General features: G+C 44.8%; 2 protein-coding genes across 4 annotated transcripts in view; one reads left to right on the forward strand and one right to left on the reverse strand.

Moving 5' to 3' along the window:
- The window catches only part of tmem178b (transmembrane protein 178B), a 198820-nt gene extending 190557 nt beyond the window's left edge, over positions 1–8263 (reverse strand). Inside the window, exons 1-2 of the mRNA XM_045700178.1 lie at positions 7854–8263; positions 6300–7189 (exon numbers count right to left, since the gene is read on the reverse strand). Of these exons, the coding sequence (XP_045556134.1) occupies positions 6300–6678 (379 nt within the window). The 5' untranslated portion in view covers positions 6679–7189; positions 7854–8263. The remainder of the gene's footprint in view (positions 1–6299; positions 7190–7853) is intronic.
- A 9490-nt stretch (positions 8264–17753) lies between these two features.
- The window catches only part of LOC106576669 (histo-blood group ABO system transferase-like), a 48206-nt gene continuing 42904 nt past the window's right edge, over positions 17754–23055 (forward strand). For all 3 annotated transcript variants that reach the window (XM_045700179.1, XM_045700181.1, XM_045700180.1), the window contains exon 1: positions 17754–17941. In XM_045700179.1, coding sequence (XP_045556135.1) covers positions 17874–17941 — 68 coding nt within the window. In that variant the 5' untranslated portion in view covers positions 17754–17873. The remainder of the gene's footprint in view (positions 17942–23055) is intronic.

Raw genomic sequence — 23055 nt, forward strand, 5'->3', positions numbered from 1 at the left:
TCCAGTCAAACTGCCCGGGTTAGAGGTTCCAGTTTCCAGTCAAACTGCCCGGGTTAGAGGTTCCAGTTTCCAGTCAAACTGCCTGGGTTAGAGGTTCCAGTTTCCAGTCAAACTGCCTGGGTTAGAGGTTCCAGTTTCCAGTCAAACTGCCTGGGTTAGAGGTTCCAGTTTCCAGTCAAACTGCCCGGGTTAGAGGTTCCAGTTTCCAGTCAAACTGCCTGGGTTAGAGGTTCCAGTTTCCAGTCAAACTGCCCGGGTTAGAGGTTCCAGTTTCCAGTCAAACTGCCTGGGTTAGAGGTTCCAGTTTCCAGTCAAACTGCCCGGGTTAGAGGTTCCAGTTTCCAGTCAAACTGCCTGGGTTAGAGGTTCCAGTTTCCAGTCAAACTGCCTGGGTTAGAGGTTCCAGTTTCCAGTCAAACTGCCCGGGTTAGAGGTTCCAGTTTCCAGTCAAACTGCCCGGGTTAGAGGTTCCAGTTTCCAGTCAAACTGCCCGGGTTAGAGGTTCCAGTTTCCAGTCAAACTGCCCGGGTTAGAGGTTCCAGTTTCCAGTCAAACTGCCCGGGTTAGAGGTTCCAGTTTCCAGTTTGGGACATTAGGTTGGATCAGGGCTGTACTGTGTGAGTCCTCCATTCATTAGCTTGCTAAGCACAGCAAGGTCTGAGGCCAGGTGCCCATTACTGCAGATGACAAGTCATCAAGACTATGGAAGCTGCCTGAAAGGGCCACACATCTGAAAGCTTCACTCCCCATTCCACACAAACACAGTCCCTCTAGCAGCCTGGACAGGGACACACATCTGAAAGCTTCACTCCCCATTCCACACACTCACTGACACACAGATGCTGAGATGCACAAATACACACGCACGCACGCACGCCACACACACACACACACACACACACACACACACACACACACACACACACACACACACACTAATGGTGGACAGTAACCTCGGTCAAAAGCCGGGCCAATGCCAGGTGACTGGATAGCAACCACACATCCACGCCATAGAACAGAGACCAGCTTCTTCTCCAGAGAAGAGTTTACTCATGATTGATCAACAGAACGATGAATAAACATTTGGACGTTGGGAATGAATGGTTACACTCAATGGTTATAGTCATATACAACAGTCAACTCTGCATAGAGCCTGTATGAATAGCACACATGTTGATGTGTGTCCTAGTCTACAGATGAGACATGGCACCTTATTGTCTTTCTAGTGCACTACTTTAGACCAGGTCTCTATAGATGTGTCCTAGTCTACAGATGAGACATGGCACCTTATTGTCTTTCTAGTGCACTACTTTAGACCAGGTCTCTATAGATGTGTCCTAGTCTACAGATGAGACATGGTACCTTATTGTCTTTCTAGTGCACTACTTTAGACCAGGTCTCTATAGATGTGTCCTAGTCTACAGATGAGACATGGTACCTTATTGTCTTTCTAGTGCACTACTTTAGACCAGGTCTCTATAGATGTGTCCTAGTCTACAGATGAGACATGGCACCTTATTGTCTTTCTAGTGCACTACTTTAGACCAGGTCTCTATAGATGTATCCTAGTCTACAGATGAGACATAGCACCTTATTGTCTTTCTAGTGCACTACTTTAGACCAGGTCTCTATAGATGTGTCCTAGTCTACAGATGAGACATGGTACCTTATTGTCTTTCTAGTGCACTACTTTAGACCAGGTCTCTATAGATGTATCCTAGTCTACAGATGAGACATGGCACCTTATTGTCTTTCTAGTGCACTACTTTAGACCAGGTCTCTATAGATGTGTCCTAGTCTACAGATGAGACATGGTACCTTATTGTCTTTCTAGTGCACTACTTTAGACCAGGTCTCTATAGATGTGTCCTAGTCTACAGATGAGATGGATCATGTTTTGTACACTCAGTGTAATATATATATATATATGTGTGTGTAATTTATTGTCATAAATAATACATGTTTAAAGGCTACAGAGGCTGGTGGAACACTTCATAAAGGGGAATAGGTTGAAGCATTGGTATATAAGTGCCACAGTTTTTTTTTTTTAAATATGATCATCATTGTTTTAAAACCATGACTTAATGTACAACATTTAAGAAAAAGTATTTTCAATATTCTACAATTGAATAACCATGCAATTATGACAACCCCAACACAAAATAATGTTCACAAGCTTGGCATATAATTCACATCCAAAATACCTTAATACAGTATTTATTAGATAATCAGCAACACAGCTCTGAATATAACTGACGATGCTGATCATCTCTGAAGAACCCTAAAGAGAGGGTTTTAGGTAAAAACACCTTTTTGGTGTTCATGTGGGTTTAACCCTCATCTGTAGACTATAGGGCCTATAAGGACATACCGAAAAAACACTGGATGGTTTTACTTCGCACCTTTTTTCCCCCTAAGAGTGTACGGGTGACACTGTTATCTAAGTCGAAGGATGAGGTCTGAGTGAGTGTCCCTCTCTTCATAGTGAGGTAAACCTACAGACTAGGATGTAACAGCCTCTCTTCATAGTGAGGTAGACCTACAGGCTAGGGAGTAACAGTCTCTCTTCATAGTGAGGTAGACCTACAGGCTAGGGAGTAACAGTCTCTCTTCATAGTGAGGTAGAGCTACAGGCTAGGGAGTAACAGTCTCTCTTCATTATGAGGTAGACCTACAGGCTAGGGTGTAACAGTCTCTCATCATAGTGAGGTAGACCTACAGGCTAGGGTGTAACAGCCTCTCTTCATAGTGAGGTAGACCTACAGGCTAGGGAGCAACAGTCTCTCTTCATAGTGAGGTAGACCTACAGGCTAGGGTGTAACAGTCTCTCATCATAGTGAGGTAGACCTACAGGCTAGGGTGTAACAGTCTCTCTTCATAGTGAGGTAGACCTACAGGCTAGGGAGTAACAGTCTCTCTTCATAGTGAGGTAGACCTACAGGCTAGGGTGTAACAGTCTCTCTTCATAATGAGGTAGACCTACAGGCTAGGATGTAACAGCCTCTCTTCATAGTGAGGTAGACCTACAGGCTAGGGTGTAACAGCCTCTCTTCATAATGAGGTAGACCTACAGGCTAGGATGTAACAGCCTCTCTTCATAGTGAGGTAGACCAACAGACTAGGATGTAACAGCCTCTCTTCATAGTGAGGTAGACCTACAGACTAGGGAGTAACAGTCTCTCTTCATAGTGAGGTAGACCTACAGGCTAGGGAGTAACAGTCTCTCTTCATAGTGAGGTAGAGCTACAGGCTAGGGAGTAACAGTCTCTCTTCATTATGAGGTAGACCTACAGGCTAGGGTGTAACAGTCTCTCATCATAGTGAGGTAGACCTACAGGCTAGGGTGTAACAGCCTCTCTTCATAGTGAGGTAGACCTACAGGCTAGGGAGTAACAGTCTCTCTTCATAGTGAGGTAGACCTACAGGCTAGGGTGTAACAGTCTCTCATCATAGTGAGGTAGACCTACAGGCTAGGGTGTAACAGTCTCTCTTCATAGTGAGGTAGACCTACAGGCTAGGGAGTAACAGTCTCTCTTCATAGTGAGGTAGACCTACAGGCTAGGGTGTAACAGTCTCTCTTCATAATGAGGTAGACCTACAGGCTAGGATTTAACAGTCTCTCTTCATAATGAGGTAGACCTACAGGCTAGGGAGTAACAGTCTCTCTTCATAATGAGGTAGACCTACAGGCTAGGGAGTAACCGTCTCTCTTCATAATGAGGTCAACCTACAGGCTAGGGAGTAACAGTCTCTCTTCATAATGAGGTCAACCTACAGACTAGGATGTAACAGTCTCTCTTCATAGTGAGGTAGACCTACAGGCTAGGATGTAACAGTCTCTCTTCATAGTGAGGTAGACCTACAGGCTAGGATGTAACAGTCTCTCTTCATAGTGAGGTAGACCTACAGGCTAGGATGTAACAGCCTCTCTTCATAGTGAGGTAGACCTACATGCATGGTTGTAACAGTCTCTCTTCATAGTGAGGTAGAAGACAGGCTAGGATGTAACAACCTCTCTTCATAGTGAGGTACCTACAGACTAGGGTGTAACAGTCTCTCTTCATAAGGAGGTAAACCTACAGGCTAGGGAGTAACAGTCTCTCTTCATAATGAGGTAGACCTACAGGCTAGGGTGTAACAGTCTCTCTTCATAATGAGGTAGACCTACAGGCTAGGGTGTAACAGTCTCTCTTCATAGTGAGGTAGACCTACAGGCTAGGGTGTAACAGTCTCTCTTGATAATGAGGTAGACCTACAGGCTAGGGAGTAACAGTTTCTCTTCATAATGAGGAAGACCTACAGGCTAGGGTGTAACAATCTCTCTTCATAGTGAGGTAGACCTATAGGCTAGGGTGTAACAGTCTCCTCTCTTCATAATGAGGTAGACCTACAGGCTAGGGTGTAACAGTCTCTCTTCATAATGAGGTACACCTACAGGCTAGGGTGTAACAGTCTCTCTTCATAATCAGGTAGACCTACAGGCTAGGTAGTAACAGTCTCTCTTCATAATGAGGTAGACCTACTGACTAGGGTGTAACAGTCTCTCTTCATGAAGTAGACCTACAGGCTAGGGTGTAACAGACTCTCTTCATAATGAGGTAGACTTACAGGCTAGGGTGTAACAGTCTCTCTTCATAATGAGGTAGACCTACAGGCTAGGTTGTAACAGTCTCTCTTCATAATGAGGTAGACCTACTGGCTAGGGTGTAACAGTCTCTCTTCATAATGAGGTAGACCTACGGCTAGGGTATAATAGGTAATGATATGATACAACCCCAGGTCTACATGTGAGAACCACAGCTTCCTAATATATTGTGGATAGGGGAGTCGTCTTTTAAGAGGTCTGAGTCTCCCTCCTCATAGTGTGGTAGGACCGGCCTAGCCCACAAGACAGGAAGTGGTGACATCATCATTATTTACAGTGTGAGGTTCAGGAGGATATAGCATCCCACAGCATCACACGGGGAGGGGGAAGACACACACACAAAGGCAGGCACACACACACACACACACACACACACACACACACACACACACACACACACACACACACACACACACACACACACACACACACACACACACACACACACACACACACACACACACACACACACAGAGAGAGAGAGAGGTAGAGACACAGAGAGAGGTAGAGACACAGAGAGAGAGGTAGAGACACAGAGAGAGAGGTAGAGACACAGAGAGCGAGAGAGTGGTAGACACAGAAAGAGAGAGAGAGAGAGAGAGAGAGAGAGAGAGAGAGAGAGAGAGAGGTAGACACACACACAGAGAGAGAGAGAGAGAGAGGTAGACACACATAGAGAGGTAGAGACACAGAGAGAGGTAAAGACACAGAGAGAGGTAGAGACACACAGAGAGAGAGGTAGAGGCACAGAGAGAGAGGTAGAGACACAGAGAGAGAGGTAGAGACACAGAGAGAGAGGTAGAGACACAGAGAGGCAGAGACACAGAGAGGTAGAGACAGAGAGAGAGGTAAAGACACAGAGAGAGGTAGAGACATAGAGAGAGGTAGAGACATAGAGGCAGAGACACAGAGAGAGGTAGAGACACAGAGAGAGGTAGAGACATAGAGAGAGAGAGGTAGACACACACACAGAGAGAGAGGTAGACACACATAGAGAGGTAGAGACACAGAGAGAGGTAAAGACACAGAGAGAGGTAGAGCACAGAGAGAGGTAGACACACACACAGAGAGAGAGGTAGACACACATAGAGAGGTAGAGACACAGAGAGAGGTAAAGACACAGAAAGAGGTAGAGCACAGAGAGAGGTAGACACACACAGAGAGGTAGTAGATGTGAGAATGGAGCCGTAGCTACAGCAAGCAGCAGGCCTAGCATCTACTGGATCAGAGCTGTGTGTTGCCATGGTGCATCAGCCTCAAATGATAGCCTGTACTCTCCTCCTACAACATGACACACACGACTCAGCTAAAGGCCATTTGAATCCAGCATTACAGAGGTGGCGGTGACGTCTCTCTATCTGACCACGCTCTCTCTGAGAGAGAGAGAGAGAGAGATTCATAAGAACGTGAATAATATGATTTTTCTGGAGCCTAATTGTCTCGCCAGGGGTTTGTGAAGAGCACAACTAACAACGGTCAACCAAGAAAGACTATTTTATAATTTCCCAATATGAGCAATATTCAGAGTGTCTTGATGTTTGGTTAGGTAAACACATAGACGACACACATATTAGACTCCCATAATGTAACAGTATAGGCCTACTGTCTTATTGTATCCAATTCTGTACTGTATTATACGTTTTCTCTCTCTTACCTTTGCGAATGAGGTCTTCTATGTCCTGGTCGAAGCCCAGTCGGTGGCATTTGCTCCACAGTCCCATGTTGGTGGAGTTGTACTGCCTACTACACTCGTCCGCGGCGGACATAGCGAACAGCTGCCTTCTGTTCCGGGCTAGGAGCAGCTTGTCCTCCCAGCGGTCCAGTCTGGAGCGGCTGGCCCGCAGAGGTAGGCTGTTGTTGGGGATGTAGATAAAGCCTGGGTTCTTACGGCTGGAGAAGCTCCGACAGCGCTCCCGATACCTCCGCGCGTCAGTCTCGTACCAGTGGTCGGAACAGATTGCCACCGCTAGCATTCCTAGGGCGCACAGAGAGAGGGACAGGCCGGCGTAGAGCAGTAACTTCCCAGCAGCCATGCTCGGTTTCTCTGCTTTTCTCAGAGCCGCCGCATCAGCACCACCAGTCTATGGACAGCTCCTCTGCTCTCCTCGCTCTGTCGGTCTGTCGCTTTGTCAGTCAGCACAGCGCTGCTACCGCTACAACCCACCTCCAACGAATCAGCTTACATCTCTCCCCTTGGTGCCGATAGCAAGACCATCATCGAGGTTACAACCATGCAAATATAATTTAAAGCTAGGTTGCAAATCATAAAATTCGTTGAATCTACCGAATAAGGAAGGTCCTTGTTGGTAAAATAGTGTTCCGTTCCGTTCTTTCCGGCGTACGGGAGAGAGTGAGATGGAGAGAGGGAGCGAGCTGCTGCAGCTGTTCGTTAGGATGCTGCCTCGACGAGTGAAAAGATGCTTATCTCATTCCCTGCTCTCAGCAACCCTCCATCTGCTGCGACTAGGCGGAATGGGGCGAGACAGGAACAAACGTCCACGCAGAACACAGAGTTTTCAAAGCGTTTCAGTTCGAGTCGAAACCCTACAAAAACCAGAGGAAAAAGTCATATTATTAACCTGAACAATTGTGTATCCCTGCTTTTAGCATGAGCTAGGATGTTTACAAGAGCATGCCATTGCTCTTGTAGGCTATTTTGTAACAGGCCACGCTACAATGTAATCTCCCCCCAAATTAAACGTTGTGCTGCTGGGTGTTCAGTGATGTTTTGTCGTGCAATGTGCACATTAAAAGGTCATGTTTTGTTGTCAGTCAAAATCCCCTGGCATGCAGTCACCCCACCCCTGCCATCCCATCTGGACTAAAGGGCTGGCGATACATGAATGTAGAGCCGCCAAAATGATCTTCATTTTCCGTAGGGATATGACCTCATCTAGGACACACATCCGCACCGTTTAATGTACCATAATCACTCCTTGTTAAATTAGTCAATAAAACCGCACGCTGTCTGTCGTCAAAAAGGGAACGTCCCCCCCCCAAAAATAGATATTTAAGAAATACTTTACTTCATTACCATAATATATGTACATAAAGGTAATTCTACATGAATATCCAAATGACCATGACACAAGACAATCAATGATATGCGGTTGAATACGTCTCTATGTCCATCAGGCTCAACTCAAACAGCTCGCTGCATCACATCAGTGTGTGTGTGACTAGAGAGGTTGGACGCGCGTCTACTCACCGCTCAAAAGGATGCGACTTCGGTTATAGCTTTATGTTCCAATGGGATTATTTCAACTCTACGTTCCAAATGTCTTCAAACGTTCAGTAACCGGAATAGGCTAAAGTTTCGCCTTCAAAAAATAAATAAATAATGAATTGCAGAGAGACTCTGATCCCTGCTCCACTAGGCGACATTGACAGGCGACAGGAAGCGTTGCGTAAAGATGTTATTTGACGCGGCAGATGTCGCCGTTGAGGATTAATTCCTCAGAGGGATATATATATATGTAGGCTAAAACACTATGCGTTATCGTTACTGTCGAGTTTAAAATCCCTCTGGCAGCTAGGATCCTAATGCATTTAGACTAGTATGTACACTCCTTTTCGGGTGGACAGAGTCTACAGCGGTGACGTCATGGTGTCTAAAACACCTTGTTAAAGAAATAGCACCCCCCCTCTCTACTTGTGAGGCGGAGAGGAGAGGATTTAGGTTTCCAAACATATTACGCCTCTATAGAAAATGGCCTGTGCTTTTGTTTGATGGAATAGCCTCATAAGAACAAAGTCTACAACCCAACATAGCACCTGCCCAGTCTTCAGTCAGAAATGAAAGGAGTCATTGAACCAGGGGACCATTTGATATCCCTGACTACGTAGTTGTCAACGAAGAAGACAGGGGGCGCTGCTGAATAATTTATGACGAAGCTGAAACCCACCTGTCACACTATTGGAGATGACGGACGGAGAGTCATCTATCCACTGTGACTGACAGTTTGCTACGACATATATATGCCAATAAAAACGGGCTGCACTGATGTAGTGGTAAATGTTTTAAAGCTTAGTGAAAACTATATTAACTCACTCCATTTCTTCACTGGACTAAAACCTGTTATTATATCTCATGGGTGTCCCCACCACTCTCAACAACTGGTCTGGATGGACAACATAACAGGGACCATACTGATCTGGTCTGGAGGGACAAGATAACAGGGACCATACTGACTGGTCTGGAGGGTCAATAGTAATTTCCCTCTGCTTTGACTATGGCAATAGTAATTTTCCATCCGACAACCTGAGTGACAGTTTTGCAGTTGAATTGTAATGTCACTATATATTGGGCTCCTGAGTGGCGCAGCGGGCTAAGGCACTACAGTCCCTGGTTCGATTCCAGGCTGTATCACATCCGGCAGTGATTGGGAGTCCCATAGGGCGTGTCGTATGGGTTTGGCCGTGGTAGGCCGTCATTGTAAATAAGAATTTGTTCTTAACTGACTTGCCTAGTTAAATAAAGGTTAAACAAACAGGGAACATGCTGCCATATGGGTCACCTTCTGGCTCTGCTTGTTGTGAGCTTGTTAGATGCTCCCCCATTACACACATCCTGTCAACTATCTCCACTTGTTCACTTCATACAATATAGCCCATTTGTGGCTAGCTATTGGCTTATGTGTTACCTCCTCTCATTCTTTATCCCTGGCATTGTCTTCAATGGATACATCCTCAGCTGGAGAAGAGGGGACATGACTGTACTACTAATGCTAGTCTGTGTCCTAAATAGCTCCGGGGCCCTGGTCAAAATTAGAGTGCCATTTTGGAGGCAGTCCTGCTACAGCTGACTCTATCAGCTGACCCACACCATGCTACAGCTGACTCTATCAGCTTCCTGTCTACCAGCTGACCTCCAACCTGTTACAGCTGACTCTATCAGCTTCCTGTCTATCAGCTGACCTCCACCCTGCTACAGCTGACTCTATCAGCTTCCTGTCTATCAGCTGACAACCAGGCACCCTGCTACAGCTGACGCTATCAACTTCCTGTCTACCAGCTGACCCACACCCTGCTGCAGCTGACTCTATCAGCTTCCTGTCTACCAGCTGACCTCCACCCTGTTACAGCTGACTCTATCAGCTTCCTGTCTACCAGCTGACCTCCGCTCTGCTACAGCTGACTCTATCAGCTTCCTGTCTATCAGCTGACCTCCACCCTGCTACAGCTGACTCTATCAGCTTCCTGTCTATCAGCTGACAACCAGCTACCCTGCTACAGCTGACTATCAGCTTCCTGTCTACCAGCTGACCTACACCCTGTTACAGCTGACTCTATCAGCTTCCTGTCTACCAGCTGACCTCCACCCTGCTACAGCTGACTTTATCAGCTTCCTGTCTATCAGCTGACAACCAGCCACCCTGCTACAGCTGATGCTATCAACTTCCTGTCTACCAGCTGACCCACACCCTGCTGCAGCTGACTCTATCAGCTGATCTCCACCCTGCTACAGCTGACTCTATCAGCTGACAGCCAGCCACCCTGCTACAGTTGACTCTATCAGCTTCCTGTCTACCAGCTGACCCACACCGTGTTACAGCTGACTCAATCAGCTTCCTGTCTACCAGCTGACCTCCACCCTGCTACAGCTGACTTTATCAGCTTCCTGTCTATCAGCTGACAACCAGCCACCCTGCTACAGCTGATGCTATCAACTTCCTGTCTACCAGCTGACCCACACCCTGCTGCAGCTGACTCTATCAGCTGATCTCCACCCTGCTACAGCTGACTCTATCAGCTGACAGCCAGCCACCCTGCTACAGCTGACTCTATCAGCTGATAGAGTCAGCTGACCCACACCCTGTTACAGCTGACTCTATCAGCTTCCTGTCTATCAGCTGACAGCCAGCCACCCTGTTACAGCTGACTCTATCAGCTTCCTGTCTACCAGCTGACCTCCACCCTGCTACAGCTGACTCTATCAGCTTCCTGTCTATCAGCTGACAACCAGCCACCCTGCTACAGCTGACTATCAGCTTCCTGTCTATCAGCTGACCTCCACCCTGCTACAGCTGACTCTATCAGCTTCCTGTCTACCAGCTGACCTCCACCCTGCTACAGCTGACTCTATCAGCTTCCTGTCTATCAGCTGACAACCAGCCACCCTGCTACAGCTGACTCTATCAGCTTCCTGCCTATCAGCTGACCACCACCCTGTAGATGTCAAAAAGTTTGGACACACCTACTCCTTCAAGAGTTTTTCTTTATTTTGTACAATTTTTTTCTACATTGTAGAATAATAATGAAGACATATTTTATATTTGAGATTCCTCAAAGTAGCCACACTTTGCCTTGATGACAGCTTTGCACACTCTTGGCATTCTCTCAACCAGCTTCATGAGGTAGTCACCTGGATTGGATTTCAATTAACAGGTGTGCTTTCTTTAAAGTTAATTTGTGGAATTTATTTCCTTCTTAATGCGTTTGAGCCAATCAGTTGTGTTGTGACAAGGTGGGGGTGTTATACAGAATATAGCCCTATTTGGTAAAATACCAAGTCCATATTATAGAAAGAACAACTCAAATAAGCAAAGAAAAACGACAGTCAGTCATTACTTTAAGACATGAAGGTCAGTCAATCTGGAAAATGTCAAGAACTTTGAAAGTTTCTTCAAGTGCAGTCGCAAAAAGCATCAAGTGCTATGATTAAACTGTCTCTCATGAGGACCGCCACAGGAAAGGAAGACCCAGAGTTACCTTTGCTGCAGAGGATAAGTTCATTAGAGTTACCAGCCTCAGAAATTGCAGCCCAAGTAAATGCTTCAGAGTTCAAGTAACAGACACATCTCAACGTCAACTGTTCAGAGGAGACTGAGTGAATCAGGCCTCCATGGTCGAATTGCTGCAAAGAAACCACTACTAAAGGACACCAATAAGAAGAAGAGACTTGATGGGCCAAGAAACATGAGCAATGGACATTAGACCTTTGGAAATCTGTCCTTTGGTCTGATGAGTCCAAATGTGAGATTTTTGGATCCAACCGTTGTGTCTTTGTGAGATGCAGAGTAGGTGAATGGATGTTCACCGCATGCGTGGTTCCCACTGTGAAGCATGGAGGAGGAGATAAGATGTTGTGTGGGGTGCTTTGCTGGTGACACTCTCTGTGATTTATTTAGAATTCAAGGCACACTTAACCAGCATAGCTACCACAGCATTCTACAGCGATATGCCATCCCATCTGATTTGCACTTAGTGAGACTATCATTTGCTTTTCAACAGGACAATGACCCAACACACCTCCAGGCTGTGTAAGGACTATTTTACTAAGAAGGAGAGTGATAGAGTGCTGCATCAGATGACCTGGCCTCCACAATCACCTGACCTCAACCTAATTGAGATGGTTTGGGATGAGTTGGACCGCAGAGTTAAGGAAAAGCAGCCAAGAAGTGCTCAGCATATGTGGGAACTCCTTCAAGACTGTTGGAAAAGCATTACAGGTGAATCTGGTTGAGAGAATGCCAAGAGTGTGCAAAGCTGTCATCAAGGCAAAGGGTAGCTACTTTGAAGAATCTCAAATATAAAATATATTTTTATTTGTTTAACACTTTTTTGGTTACTACATGATTCCATATGTGTTATTTCATAGTATTGATGTCTTCACTATTATTCTACAATGTAGAAAATAGTACAAATAAAGAAAAACCCTTGAATGAGTAGGTGTACAAAAACTTTTGGTCGGTAGTGTATGTATATATTATTAGTATATTTATTTAATACACTCTAGCTCAAAAAATAATTGATAATTGAGAAATTATGATAATAATTTTGCCTCTCCCCATTTTTTATTTGTTCCATGGCTCAGACAGCCAAGTGCACACAAGGCTGTTTGGCACATCTCATTTGCAAAGATGAATAACTTTACAGATATTTCTGACTGATAAACAATGACATGCTGGTGGGTGGTAACATTAAAATAAAACCCAGCCTTGAAACCAAACGTAGGATGACAATAATTTGTATGTCATATCATAGGAAATGACACAGCATTCACATGGATTTGCACGGAATGGGCAGTTAGAATTTGTCACTGCAAGTCCATACATGTCACAAAAAAAGATGACTTATTAACATAAATCATGGTGCAACATCATGGGTAAGTTCTGGCCATTATCTTTCTGCTCATAAAAAGTGGATTTCTACTGGTGTGGGCATTTAAGGATTAGCTCACGAAAGCTTGAACATTGTAGATGTTGTCTCCAACAGCATTTGTGCCCCTCCTGACCTCCTGAAGGTCTGAAAATAAAGAAAAACCTTTGAATGAGTAGGTGTTCTAAAACGTTCACAGAGTAGCCCGCCTTGCCACCCTTAGGACTAAACCAAGTCGTATAAAAGCAGGGGAGGACTTCACTTTACCAGGTAACTAAATTACACACAATTAATACACGACATGAATAACCAACACTCAGGTACTGTGAGTATGTCCAACATTATCAAACTGCAATAACTATGCAAAACCCTTTAGTTTCCTTAACTAACACCAAAACAATTCAAATATTCCTGTGTACATCGACGTTTTACACAGAACTTGACGAAGTCATGTTCCCTATAATCACTGCATCTAACTGCCGGCCGTCTGGCTAATATGCACAGTGGAGGTGAACCAGGAAGTGTATGTGTTTGTTTATGCAAATACTTTGGCTGTAAACTTCCACAAAAGAATAAATGTGTCTGCGTGATTCTGTAACTGTGGCTAATCAATAGCTTGAGTAGGAGGTAAGAATGTTGACAAACTATAACTAACAAAGCTAGCATGGTTCATGTAAAATCTAGCAACGTTAACACAAGGAAACAGCATGGAGCACATTAACCCAGGAGATGGAGAGAGGAATGGAGTTGGTTAACCCAGGAGATGGAGAGAGAGATGGAGCTGGTTAACCCAGGAGATGGAGAGAGGGATGGAGTTGGTTAACCCAGGAGATGGAGAGAGGAATGGAGTTGGTTAACCCAGGAGATGGAGAGAGGAATGGAGCTGGATAACCCAGGAGATGGAGAGAGGAATGGAGCTGGATAACCCAGGAGATGGAGAGAGGGATGGAGCTGGTTAACCCAGGAGATGGAGAGAGGAATGGAGCTGGTTAACCCAGGAGATGGAGAGAGGAATGGAGCTGGTTAACCCAGGAGATGGAGAGAGGGATGGAGTTGGTTAACCCAGGAGATGGAGAGAGGAATGGAGCTGGTTAACCCAGGAGATGGAGAGAGGAATGGAGCTGGTTAACCCAGGAGATGGAGAGAGGGATGGAGTTGGTTAACCCAGGAGATGGAGAGAGGAATGGAGTTGGTTAACCCAGGAGATGGAGAGAGGGATGGAGCTGGTTAACCCAGGAGATGGAGAGAGGAATGGAGTTGGTTAACCCAGGAGATGGAGAGAGGAATGGAGTTGGTAACCCAGGAGATGGAGAGAGGGATGGAGTTGGTTAACCCAAGAGATGGAGAGAGGGATGGAGCTGGTTAACCCAGGAGATGGAGAGAGGAATGGAGCTGGTTAACCCAGGAGATGGAGAGAGGAATGGAGCTGGTTAACCCAGGAGATGGAGAGAGAGATGGAGTTGGTTAACCCAGGAGATGGAGAGAGGAATGGAGCTGGTTAACCCAGGAGATGGAGAGAGGAATGGAGCTGGATAACCCAGGAGATAGAGATGGAGTTGGTTAACCCAGGAGATGGAGAGAGGAATGGAGCTGGTTAACCCAGGAGATAGAGAGAGGGATGGAGCTGGTTAACCCAGGAGCTGGAGAGAGGGATGGAGTTGGTTAACCCAGGAGATGGAGAGAGGGATGGAGTTGGTTAACCCAGGAGATGGAAAGAGGGATGGAGCTGGTTAACCCAGGAGATGGAGAGAGGAATGGAGCTGGTTAACCCAGGAGATGGAGAGAGGAATGGAGCTGGTTAACCCAGGAGATGGAGAGAGAGATGGAGTTGGTTAACCCAGGAGATGGAGAGAGGGATGGAGCTTGTTAACCCAGGAGATGGAGAGAGGAATGGAGCTGGTTAACCCAGGAGATAGAGAGAGGGATGGAGTTGGTTAACCCAGGAGATGGAGAGAGGAATGGAGTTGGTTAACCCAGGAGATGGAGAGAGGGATGGAGCTGGTTGACCCAGGAGATGGAGAGAGGGATGGAGTTGGTTAACCCAGGAGATGGAGAGAGGGATGGAGCTTGTTAACCCAGGAGATGGAGAGAGGAATGGAGCTGGTTAACCCAGGAGTTGGATAGAGAGGAACAGGGGCAGAAATCCCGGGGGGACGGGGGGACACGACCCCCCCATCCTGGGAAAAATATGATTTGTCCCCCCCAATATACCACTGAAACATAACTATGTAATTTAAATAATATTAATAATACGCAATGAAAGCAATTGTGCTGATTATAGACACTTAATAGCGCGTTTTTAAGTTTCAAAAGATTGCGACCCCCCCACCCTTTGCCTCACAATGGTTTGATCCACTGCCAGTTCCTTAGTTGGCAAGGTAACAGAGGGGTCGTGTCTACTGTCTGAAAGGCACTCAATGAACGTAACTGACGTGAGGTTAATCCAGTCAATCACGCACACACACTGGCTGAATATGCAGAGCTAGCGCGCAAATATTAACTATTAAGCAAGCTAGTACATATTCCATTTATGTGGCCTCGTCAAAGATGGAATCTTTGCTATCGTCAATTTATTCCAAGATCAGCATGCAGATTATGTAAATTAGTGCTTCAAAGTCCCTGTGATAAGGTTAGCGATAAACTGAAGTCCAAACTGAACAGAACTACACTCTCTTCTACCATTGTCTTAAATATATTTAATGGTCTCGGTACAAAAGCTAAATTGTCGCAAGGGAACTTTTATTTATTTATTTTATTTCACCTTTATTTAACCCGGGTAGCAAATATTATAGCAAACACCACTGAAACGGAATTGGTGCTCGCTAGCTTTGCAAATTCAGTTATTGTTGGAAGCCAGCCAATATGAAACAAACTATTAAAATTACAAAAGGTTGCAGCATATGTTGTGTAAATGGTGAACTCATACAGCTGTCAACTCTTGTCATTTTAATCCGTTTCACATTTGCTAGCTACCTTTTAGATCGAAGCCCAAATAGAATGATAAAAGATAGTAGCCAGCCAGCAAGGTAGAAAAATGGCAGAAAAATAAAAGACGGACATCAGAGTATTTTTCAGTACACCAAAACACAAAGTAAGAACCCTAGTAGCCTAATATCTCAAAGACTAGTTGATAAAATGTTCATAAGAAAGAAATGAAATTCTAATGGAAATGTTTCACAATGATGTCATTAGGCAGAGCAGGCAACAGATGGCACACAGACAGCAGAGTTGGGGACAGATATGCAGGGACAGACTGGCAGAGACAGGTAGTCTCAGGTAAGTTTGTTGAGTCTTTGTTTGGCAACATTATGAAAGGTTCACCATTTTTTTTACTTGTAAAATAGGAACATAATTGGAAAATGCCATGGATACCCCCACTCTCAACTTAAACTGGTGACTGAACTAAGATTTGTTAAAGGCAATGGTATTGCTGTTGTGATTAGTTGTGTAGTTTTGGGTACCGGTAGTTAGGAGTACAGCAAACACCTTATTTCTTTGGTTCCTCAATATACATTTACCATATTACAATGTAGGCTATGTGTTACAGCACTACTTTTGGTGTCCCCCTCAGGAATTGCTCTTGAGAAAATTTCATGTAATTGTCCCCTCCAAAGTTGATATCAGATTTTCGCCCCTGGAGAGGAAATACAGTAATTCACCATCCTTGTCTTTATACCTGTTCAAACAACACCCTCAGGGGGCAGTAAATCACTATCCTTGTCTTTATACCTGTTCAGACAACACCCTCCAGGTAGCAGTAAATCACCATCCTTGTCTTTATACCTGTTCAAACACCATCAGGGGGCAATGTGCACCTTTTCAGTTTGTTTACCATCTCATAGAAGTAAAAGAAGAACAAAATGGAGACGTCCTCAATGGCGCTGCCCGTACTCTCACAGACACCATAATGGGGCCAGTAAAATGATGCAATGTCTATCTAAGTCTCTGTTTCAAACATTCAATAGAATGCAGCCCTGCAGGAAATGCTGTGGGAATCAGATAGGTAACCACAGTTGAAGTTGGCAAGCCAACGTGGTTTGTAGAGCTTGTGTTGAGGATGTTTATAGCCACATTCATTCATTGGACAATACCCTCAAAGACTGGGCCACACATTTCAACAATGGAGCAAACCGAAAGGTTGCTAGATTGAATCCCTAAGCTAACAAGGAAAAAATCTGTCGTTCTGCCCCTGAACAAGCACTGTTCCTAGGCCATCATTGTAAATAAGAATTTGTTCTTAACTGACTTTCCTAGCTAAATAAAGCTTAAATAAATAAAAAAAAGTAATGATGACTCAGTGGCCAAAATGAGAGTTCATTAGTGTAGCCAGCAGGCTCACTCTGTATCACTCTGACTGGTGTGTGCACCCTTAAATTATTACTATTATTACTGCTGTTGAACAAATGTCCAAATGGTTTTGTCTTTGAGAAGTTAGGAGGGATGTGATGTTCATGTTAAATGGGTGTCTGTCCCTTTAAGGGCCCCTGAGACTGGGTTAAGGGAGAGATGACCAGATAGAGAAACCTGTATTTGCAAACAAAGGACAGAATGTACATTTGATATCTGACTTTTTAACTTACAACAAATAACTTTTACTAGGTACTAAGTTCTCGCCAAGGATTTACTTGCTGTTGAAAGAGTTATTTAATATTATACTTGTGACCAATCAATGGGAGCGTCTGCTAAATGACTACATTGTACTGTAATTGTTGTTCTATGTATATTATGTATATTATGTATTTGTTGTGTTGTTTCCTGTTTGGTCCCCAAGAAGAGTAGCTAATTAGGAATCCTAATTAATGCTAAATATGAGGCCTTATTTGACCTTATTTGGTCATATTTGACATTATTTGACTCTACTTTCTTATTTGGATGGATACTACATGTACAACTGGTTAGGGTTGGTTGGTAAAGGACTAAAGGGTTATTTCTGGTTAGGGTGTGGGTTACCATGGTGATGTGTGTATATGTCCATGGAGGTACAGTTCAAAGGGCTGAGGCTCCTCCTCCTCATTTGACTAGGCGTGCTGAAGAGATCCACTTGTTTCACTGGAGAGATCTTCATTTGATTGGATATTGCTTCTAGTGTTGGATAAACTAAATATTTGCTGTCACTATTAGAGAAACAATGCATTTCAGTTCAAATGCAAAGCAGTTTGTTCTCCTTCTCATTGTTGGAATCTTCTTGCTTCTGGGGTATGTGTTTTTCTATATTTTATGTAATTACTGTGCATGTACTTTGTGTGTATGTAAATGGTGTTATTTTGGAACAGCTAAATCTGTACATAGAATATTGAGGTTGAATTAAAGGGATGTTATATTTCATGTCAACTAAGTGTACTAAGTACTATTTCATGTCAACTAAGTATACTGACCCACCTAAAAGTGTTTGTAATTGTCACGACTTCTACCGAAGTCGATGCCCCTCCTTGCACGGGTGATGCTCGGTGGTCGATGTCACCGGTCTTCTAGCCATCATTGATCAGTTTTTCATTTTCCATTGGTTTTGTCTTGTCTTCCATCACACCTGGTTCCAATCCCATTAATTACATGTTGTGTATTTAACCCTCTGTTTCCCCTCATGTCCTTGTCGGTGATTGTTTGTAGGTTATGTTACGTGGGTTTGTGTATCGGTGTGCGACGGGTATCCTTTACCCATTTTATTTTGTACTTTGGTTTTGGAGTTTGTTTTTCATTAAATACTCCATATTAACCAACTTGGTTTCTCCTGCGCCTGACTTCCCTGCCACCTACATACACGAATATCACAGTAATATCAACCTTATCTACCCACCTCTCTGGAAAGGGTAGGACGCTAGCGTCCCATCTGGCCAACATCCGGTGAAATTGCAGAGCGCCAAATTCAAATGACAGCAATAGCAATAATGAACATTCATGAAAATACAAGTGTTATACATCGGTTAAAAGATAAACTTCTTGTTAATCCAGCCATTTTGGCAGATTTCAAAAAGGCTTCACGGCAAAAGCATAACATGCAATTATCTGAGGATAGCACCCTGCACACAAAACGCATACAAACATTTTCCAACCAAGCAGAGCAGTCACGAAAGTCAGAAATAGCGATAAAATGAATCACTTACCTTTGAAGATCTTCATCTGATTGCAATCACAAGGGTCCCGGAACACAATAAATGGTCGTTTTGTTCGATAAAGTCCCTCTTTATATCCCAAAAACTCGCGTTTTGTTCAGTAATCCACTGGCTCAAAGGCGATCAAAACATGCAGACAAATACATCCTAATAGTACCGGTAAAGTTCATTGAAACATGTCAAACGATGTTTATAATTAATCCTCAGGTTGTCAATTGTCTAAATAATCAATAATATTTGAACCGAACAATAGCGTATTCAATAGAAAGGAAAAAGAATGAAGGGCACACACACAGTCACGCAATCCAGTACTGGATGCTTCTCCAGTCCCCTAACCAAAAGGTCTCATTCTTCTTCATTTTTCAGAAAACAAGCCTGACACCATGTCTAAAGACTGTTGACATCTAGTGGAAGCTATAGGAACTGCAATCTGTGCCCTAACCCATTACGTAGTCAATAGGCATTCATTGGAAAACCCACTCACATAAAAAAAAAATCACAGACATTATTTTAACAGTTTTAGAAACTTCAGTGTTTTCTATCCAAATCTTCTATCCAAATCTACCAAATCTGCATATCCTAGCTTCTGGGCCTGAGTAACAGGCAGTTTACTTTGGGCACACTTGTCATCCAGACGTCAAAATACTGCCCCCTAGCCCAAAGCGGTTTTAAACTCTACCTGTAAGATTTTATTTGAGTGTTCTCTGTACACATTCAGTGTACTTGTAGTGACACTGAAAGACAATTGCAAATATTTACATTACATTTAAGTTATTTAGCAGACGCTCTTATCCAGAGCGACTTACAAAATGGTGCATTCACCTTATGATATCCAGTGGAACAACCACTTTACAATAGTGCATCTAAATCTTTTAAGGGGGGGGGTTAGAAGGATTACTTTATCCTATCCTAGGTATTCCTTAAAGAGGTGGGGTTTCAGGTGTCTCCGGAAGGTGGTGATTGACTCCGCTGTCCTGGCGTCGTGAGGGAGCTTGTTCCACCATTGGGGTGCCAGAGCAGCGAACAGTTTTGACTGGGCTGAGCGGGAACTGTGCTTCCTCAGAGGTAGGGGGGCCAACAGGCCAGTGGTGGATGAACGCAGTGCCCTTGTTTGGGTGTAGGGCCTGATCAGAGCCTGAAGGTATGGAGGTGCCGTTCCCTTCACAGCTCCGTAGGCAATCACCATGGTCTTGTAGCGGATGCGAGCTTCAACTGGAAGCCAGTGGAGAGAGCGGAGGAGCGGGGTGACGTGAGAGAACTTGGGAAGGTTGAACACCAGACGGGCTGCGGCGTTCTGGATGAGTTGTAGGGGTTTAATGGCACAGGCAGGAAGCCCAGCCAACAGCGAGTTGCAGTAATCCAGACGGGAGATGACAAGTGCCTGGATTAGGACCTGCGCCGCTTCCTGTGTGAGGCAGGGTCGTACTCTGCGAATGTTGTAGAGCATGAACCTACAGGATCGGGTCACCGCCTTGATGTTAGTGGAGAACGACAGGGTGTTGTCCAGGATCACGCCAAGGTTCTTAGCACTCTGGGAGGAGGACACAAGGGAGTTGTCAACCGTGATGGCGAGATCATGGAACGGGCAGTCCTTCCCCAGGAGGAAGAGCAGCTCCGTCTTGCCGAGGTTCAGCTTGAGCTGGTGATCCGTCATCCACACTGATATGTCTGACAGACATGCAGAGATGCGATTCGCCGCCTGGTTATCAGAAGGGGGAAAGGAGAAGATTAATTGTGTGTCGTCTGCATAGCAATGATAGGAGAGACCATGTGAGGATATGACAGAGCCAAGTGACTTGGTGTATAGCGAGAATAGGAGAGGGCCTAGAACAGAGCCCTGGGGGACACCAGTGGTGAGAGCGCATGGTGCGGAGACAGATTCTCGCCACGCCACCTGGTAGGAGCGACCTGTCAGGTAGGACGCAATCCAAGCGTGGGCCGCGCCGTAGATGCCCAACTCGGAGAGGGTGGAGAGGAGGATCTGATGGTTCACAGTATCAAAGGCAGCAGATAGGTCTAGAAGGATGAGAGCAGAGGAGATAGAGTTAGCTTTAGCAGTGCGGAGAGCCTCCGTGACACAGAGAAGAGCAGTCTCAGTTGAATGCCCAGTCTTGAAACCTGACTGATTAGGATCAAGAAGGTCATTCTGAGAGAGATAGTAAATAGTAAATAGTAATGTCTCAAGCATATCCCATGTAAACTAAAGGTGCACTTTATCTAGCTTTGGTGTACATTTTTACATTTGACATGTCACTCATTTAGCAGATACTCTTATCTAGAGAGACTTACAGTTAGTGCAGTCATCTCCAGATAGCTAGGTGGGACATCCACATATCATAGGCATAGAAAGAACATTTTTTCCTCAATAACTTAGCTGTTTGATGAGGTAGGGTTTCAAATGTTTTCAGAAGATGGGCAGGGACTCTGCTGTCCTAGCTTCAGGGGGAAGCTGGTTCCGCCATTGGGGTGCCAGGACAGAGAAGAGCTTAGACTGGGCTGAGAGGGGAGGACCAAGAGACCAGAGGTGCCAGAACAGAGTGCTCAGATCGGGGTGTAGGGTTTGATCATAGCCTGAAGGTAGGGAGGGGCAAGAGACCAGAGGTGGCAGAACGGAGTGCTCAGGTCGGGGTGTAGGTTTTGATCATAGCCTGAAGGTAGGGAGGGACAAGAGACCAGAGGTGGCAGAGCGGAGTGCTCAGGTTAGGGTGAAGGTTTTGATCATAGCCTGAAGGTAGGGAGGGGCAAGAGACCAGAGGTGGCAGAACGGAGTGCTCAGGTCAGGGTGTAGGGTTTGATCATAGCCTGAAGGTAGGGAGGGGCATTTCCTCCTGCTGTTCCGTAGGTAAACACCATGGTCTTGTAGCAGAGCTTCTACTGGAAGCCAGTGGAGTGTGTGGAGGAGCGGAGAAACATGAGAGAACTTGGGAAGGTTGAAAACCAGGCGGGCTGCAGCGTTCTGGATAAGTTACATGTGTCGTGAAGTTGTAACGGATCATGTGACGACTGCTGCTCATCGAATGATTAACGTTTTATAACTATGTGATTAAATGAATCAGGCAATTATTAACTCATTAACCTGTTGAGGACAGACGTTCCGCTAGCGGAACCCCGTTCCGCCTGCGGAACCCCTAGCCAACAGCCAATGGCATCGCACGGCGCGAAATACAAAACCCACTAAAATACCACAATTCAATTTTCAACTATTTTACACCATTTTAAAGATAAGACTCTCGTTAATCTAACCACATTGTCCGATTTCAAAAAGGCTTTACAGCAAAAACAAAACATTAGATTATGTTAGGAGAGTACATAGACACAAATAATCACACAGCCATTTTCAAAGCAAGCATATACAGTGCCTTGCGAAAGTATTCGGCCCCCTTGAACTTTTCGACCTTTTGCCACATTTCAGGCTTCAAACATAAATTTATATAAAACTGTAATTTTTTGTGAAGAATCAACAACAAGTGGGACACAATCATGAAGTGGAACGAAATTTATTGGATATTTCAAACTTTTTTAACAAATAAAAAACTGAAAAATTGGGCGTGCAAAATTATTCAGCCCCCTTTAAGTTAATACTTTGTAGCGTCACCTTTTGCTGCGATTACAGCTGTAAGTCGCTTGGGGTATGTCTCTATCAGTTTTGCACATCGAGAGACTGACATTTTTGCCCATTCCTCCTTGCAAAACAGCTCGAGCTCAGTGAGGTTGGATGGAGAGCGTTTGTGAACAGCAGTTTTCAGTTCTTTCCACAGATTCTCGATTGGATTCAGGTCTGGACTTTGACTTGGCCATTCTAACACCTGGATATGTTTATTTGTGAACCATTCCATTGTAGATTTTGATGTATGTTTTGGATCATTGTCTTGTTGGAAGACAAATCTCCGTCCCAGTCTCAGGTCTTTTGCAGACTCCATCAGGTTTTCTTCCAGAATGGTCCTGTATTTGGCTCCATCCATCTTCCCATCAATTTTAACCATCTTCCCTGCCCCTGCTGAAGAAAAGCAGGCCCAAACCATGATGCTGCCACCACCATGTTTGACAGTGGGGATGGTGTGTTCAGGGTGATGAGCTGTGTTGCTTTTACGCCAAACATAACGTTTTGCATTGTTGCCAAAGAGTTCGATTTTGGTTTCATCTGACCAGAGCACCTTCTTCCACATGTTTGGTGTGTCTCCCAGGTGGCTAGTGGCAAAC

This window comes from Salmo salar, chromosome ssa17 (genome assembly GCF_905237065.1).
Source record: "Salmo salar chromosome ssa17, Ssal_v3.1, whole genome shotgun sequence".
Taxonomy (NCBI): Eukaryota; Metazoa; Chordata; class Actinopteri; order Salmoniformes; family Salmonidae; genus Salmo; species Salmo salar.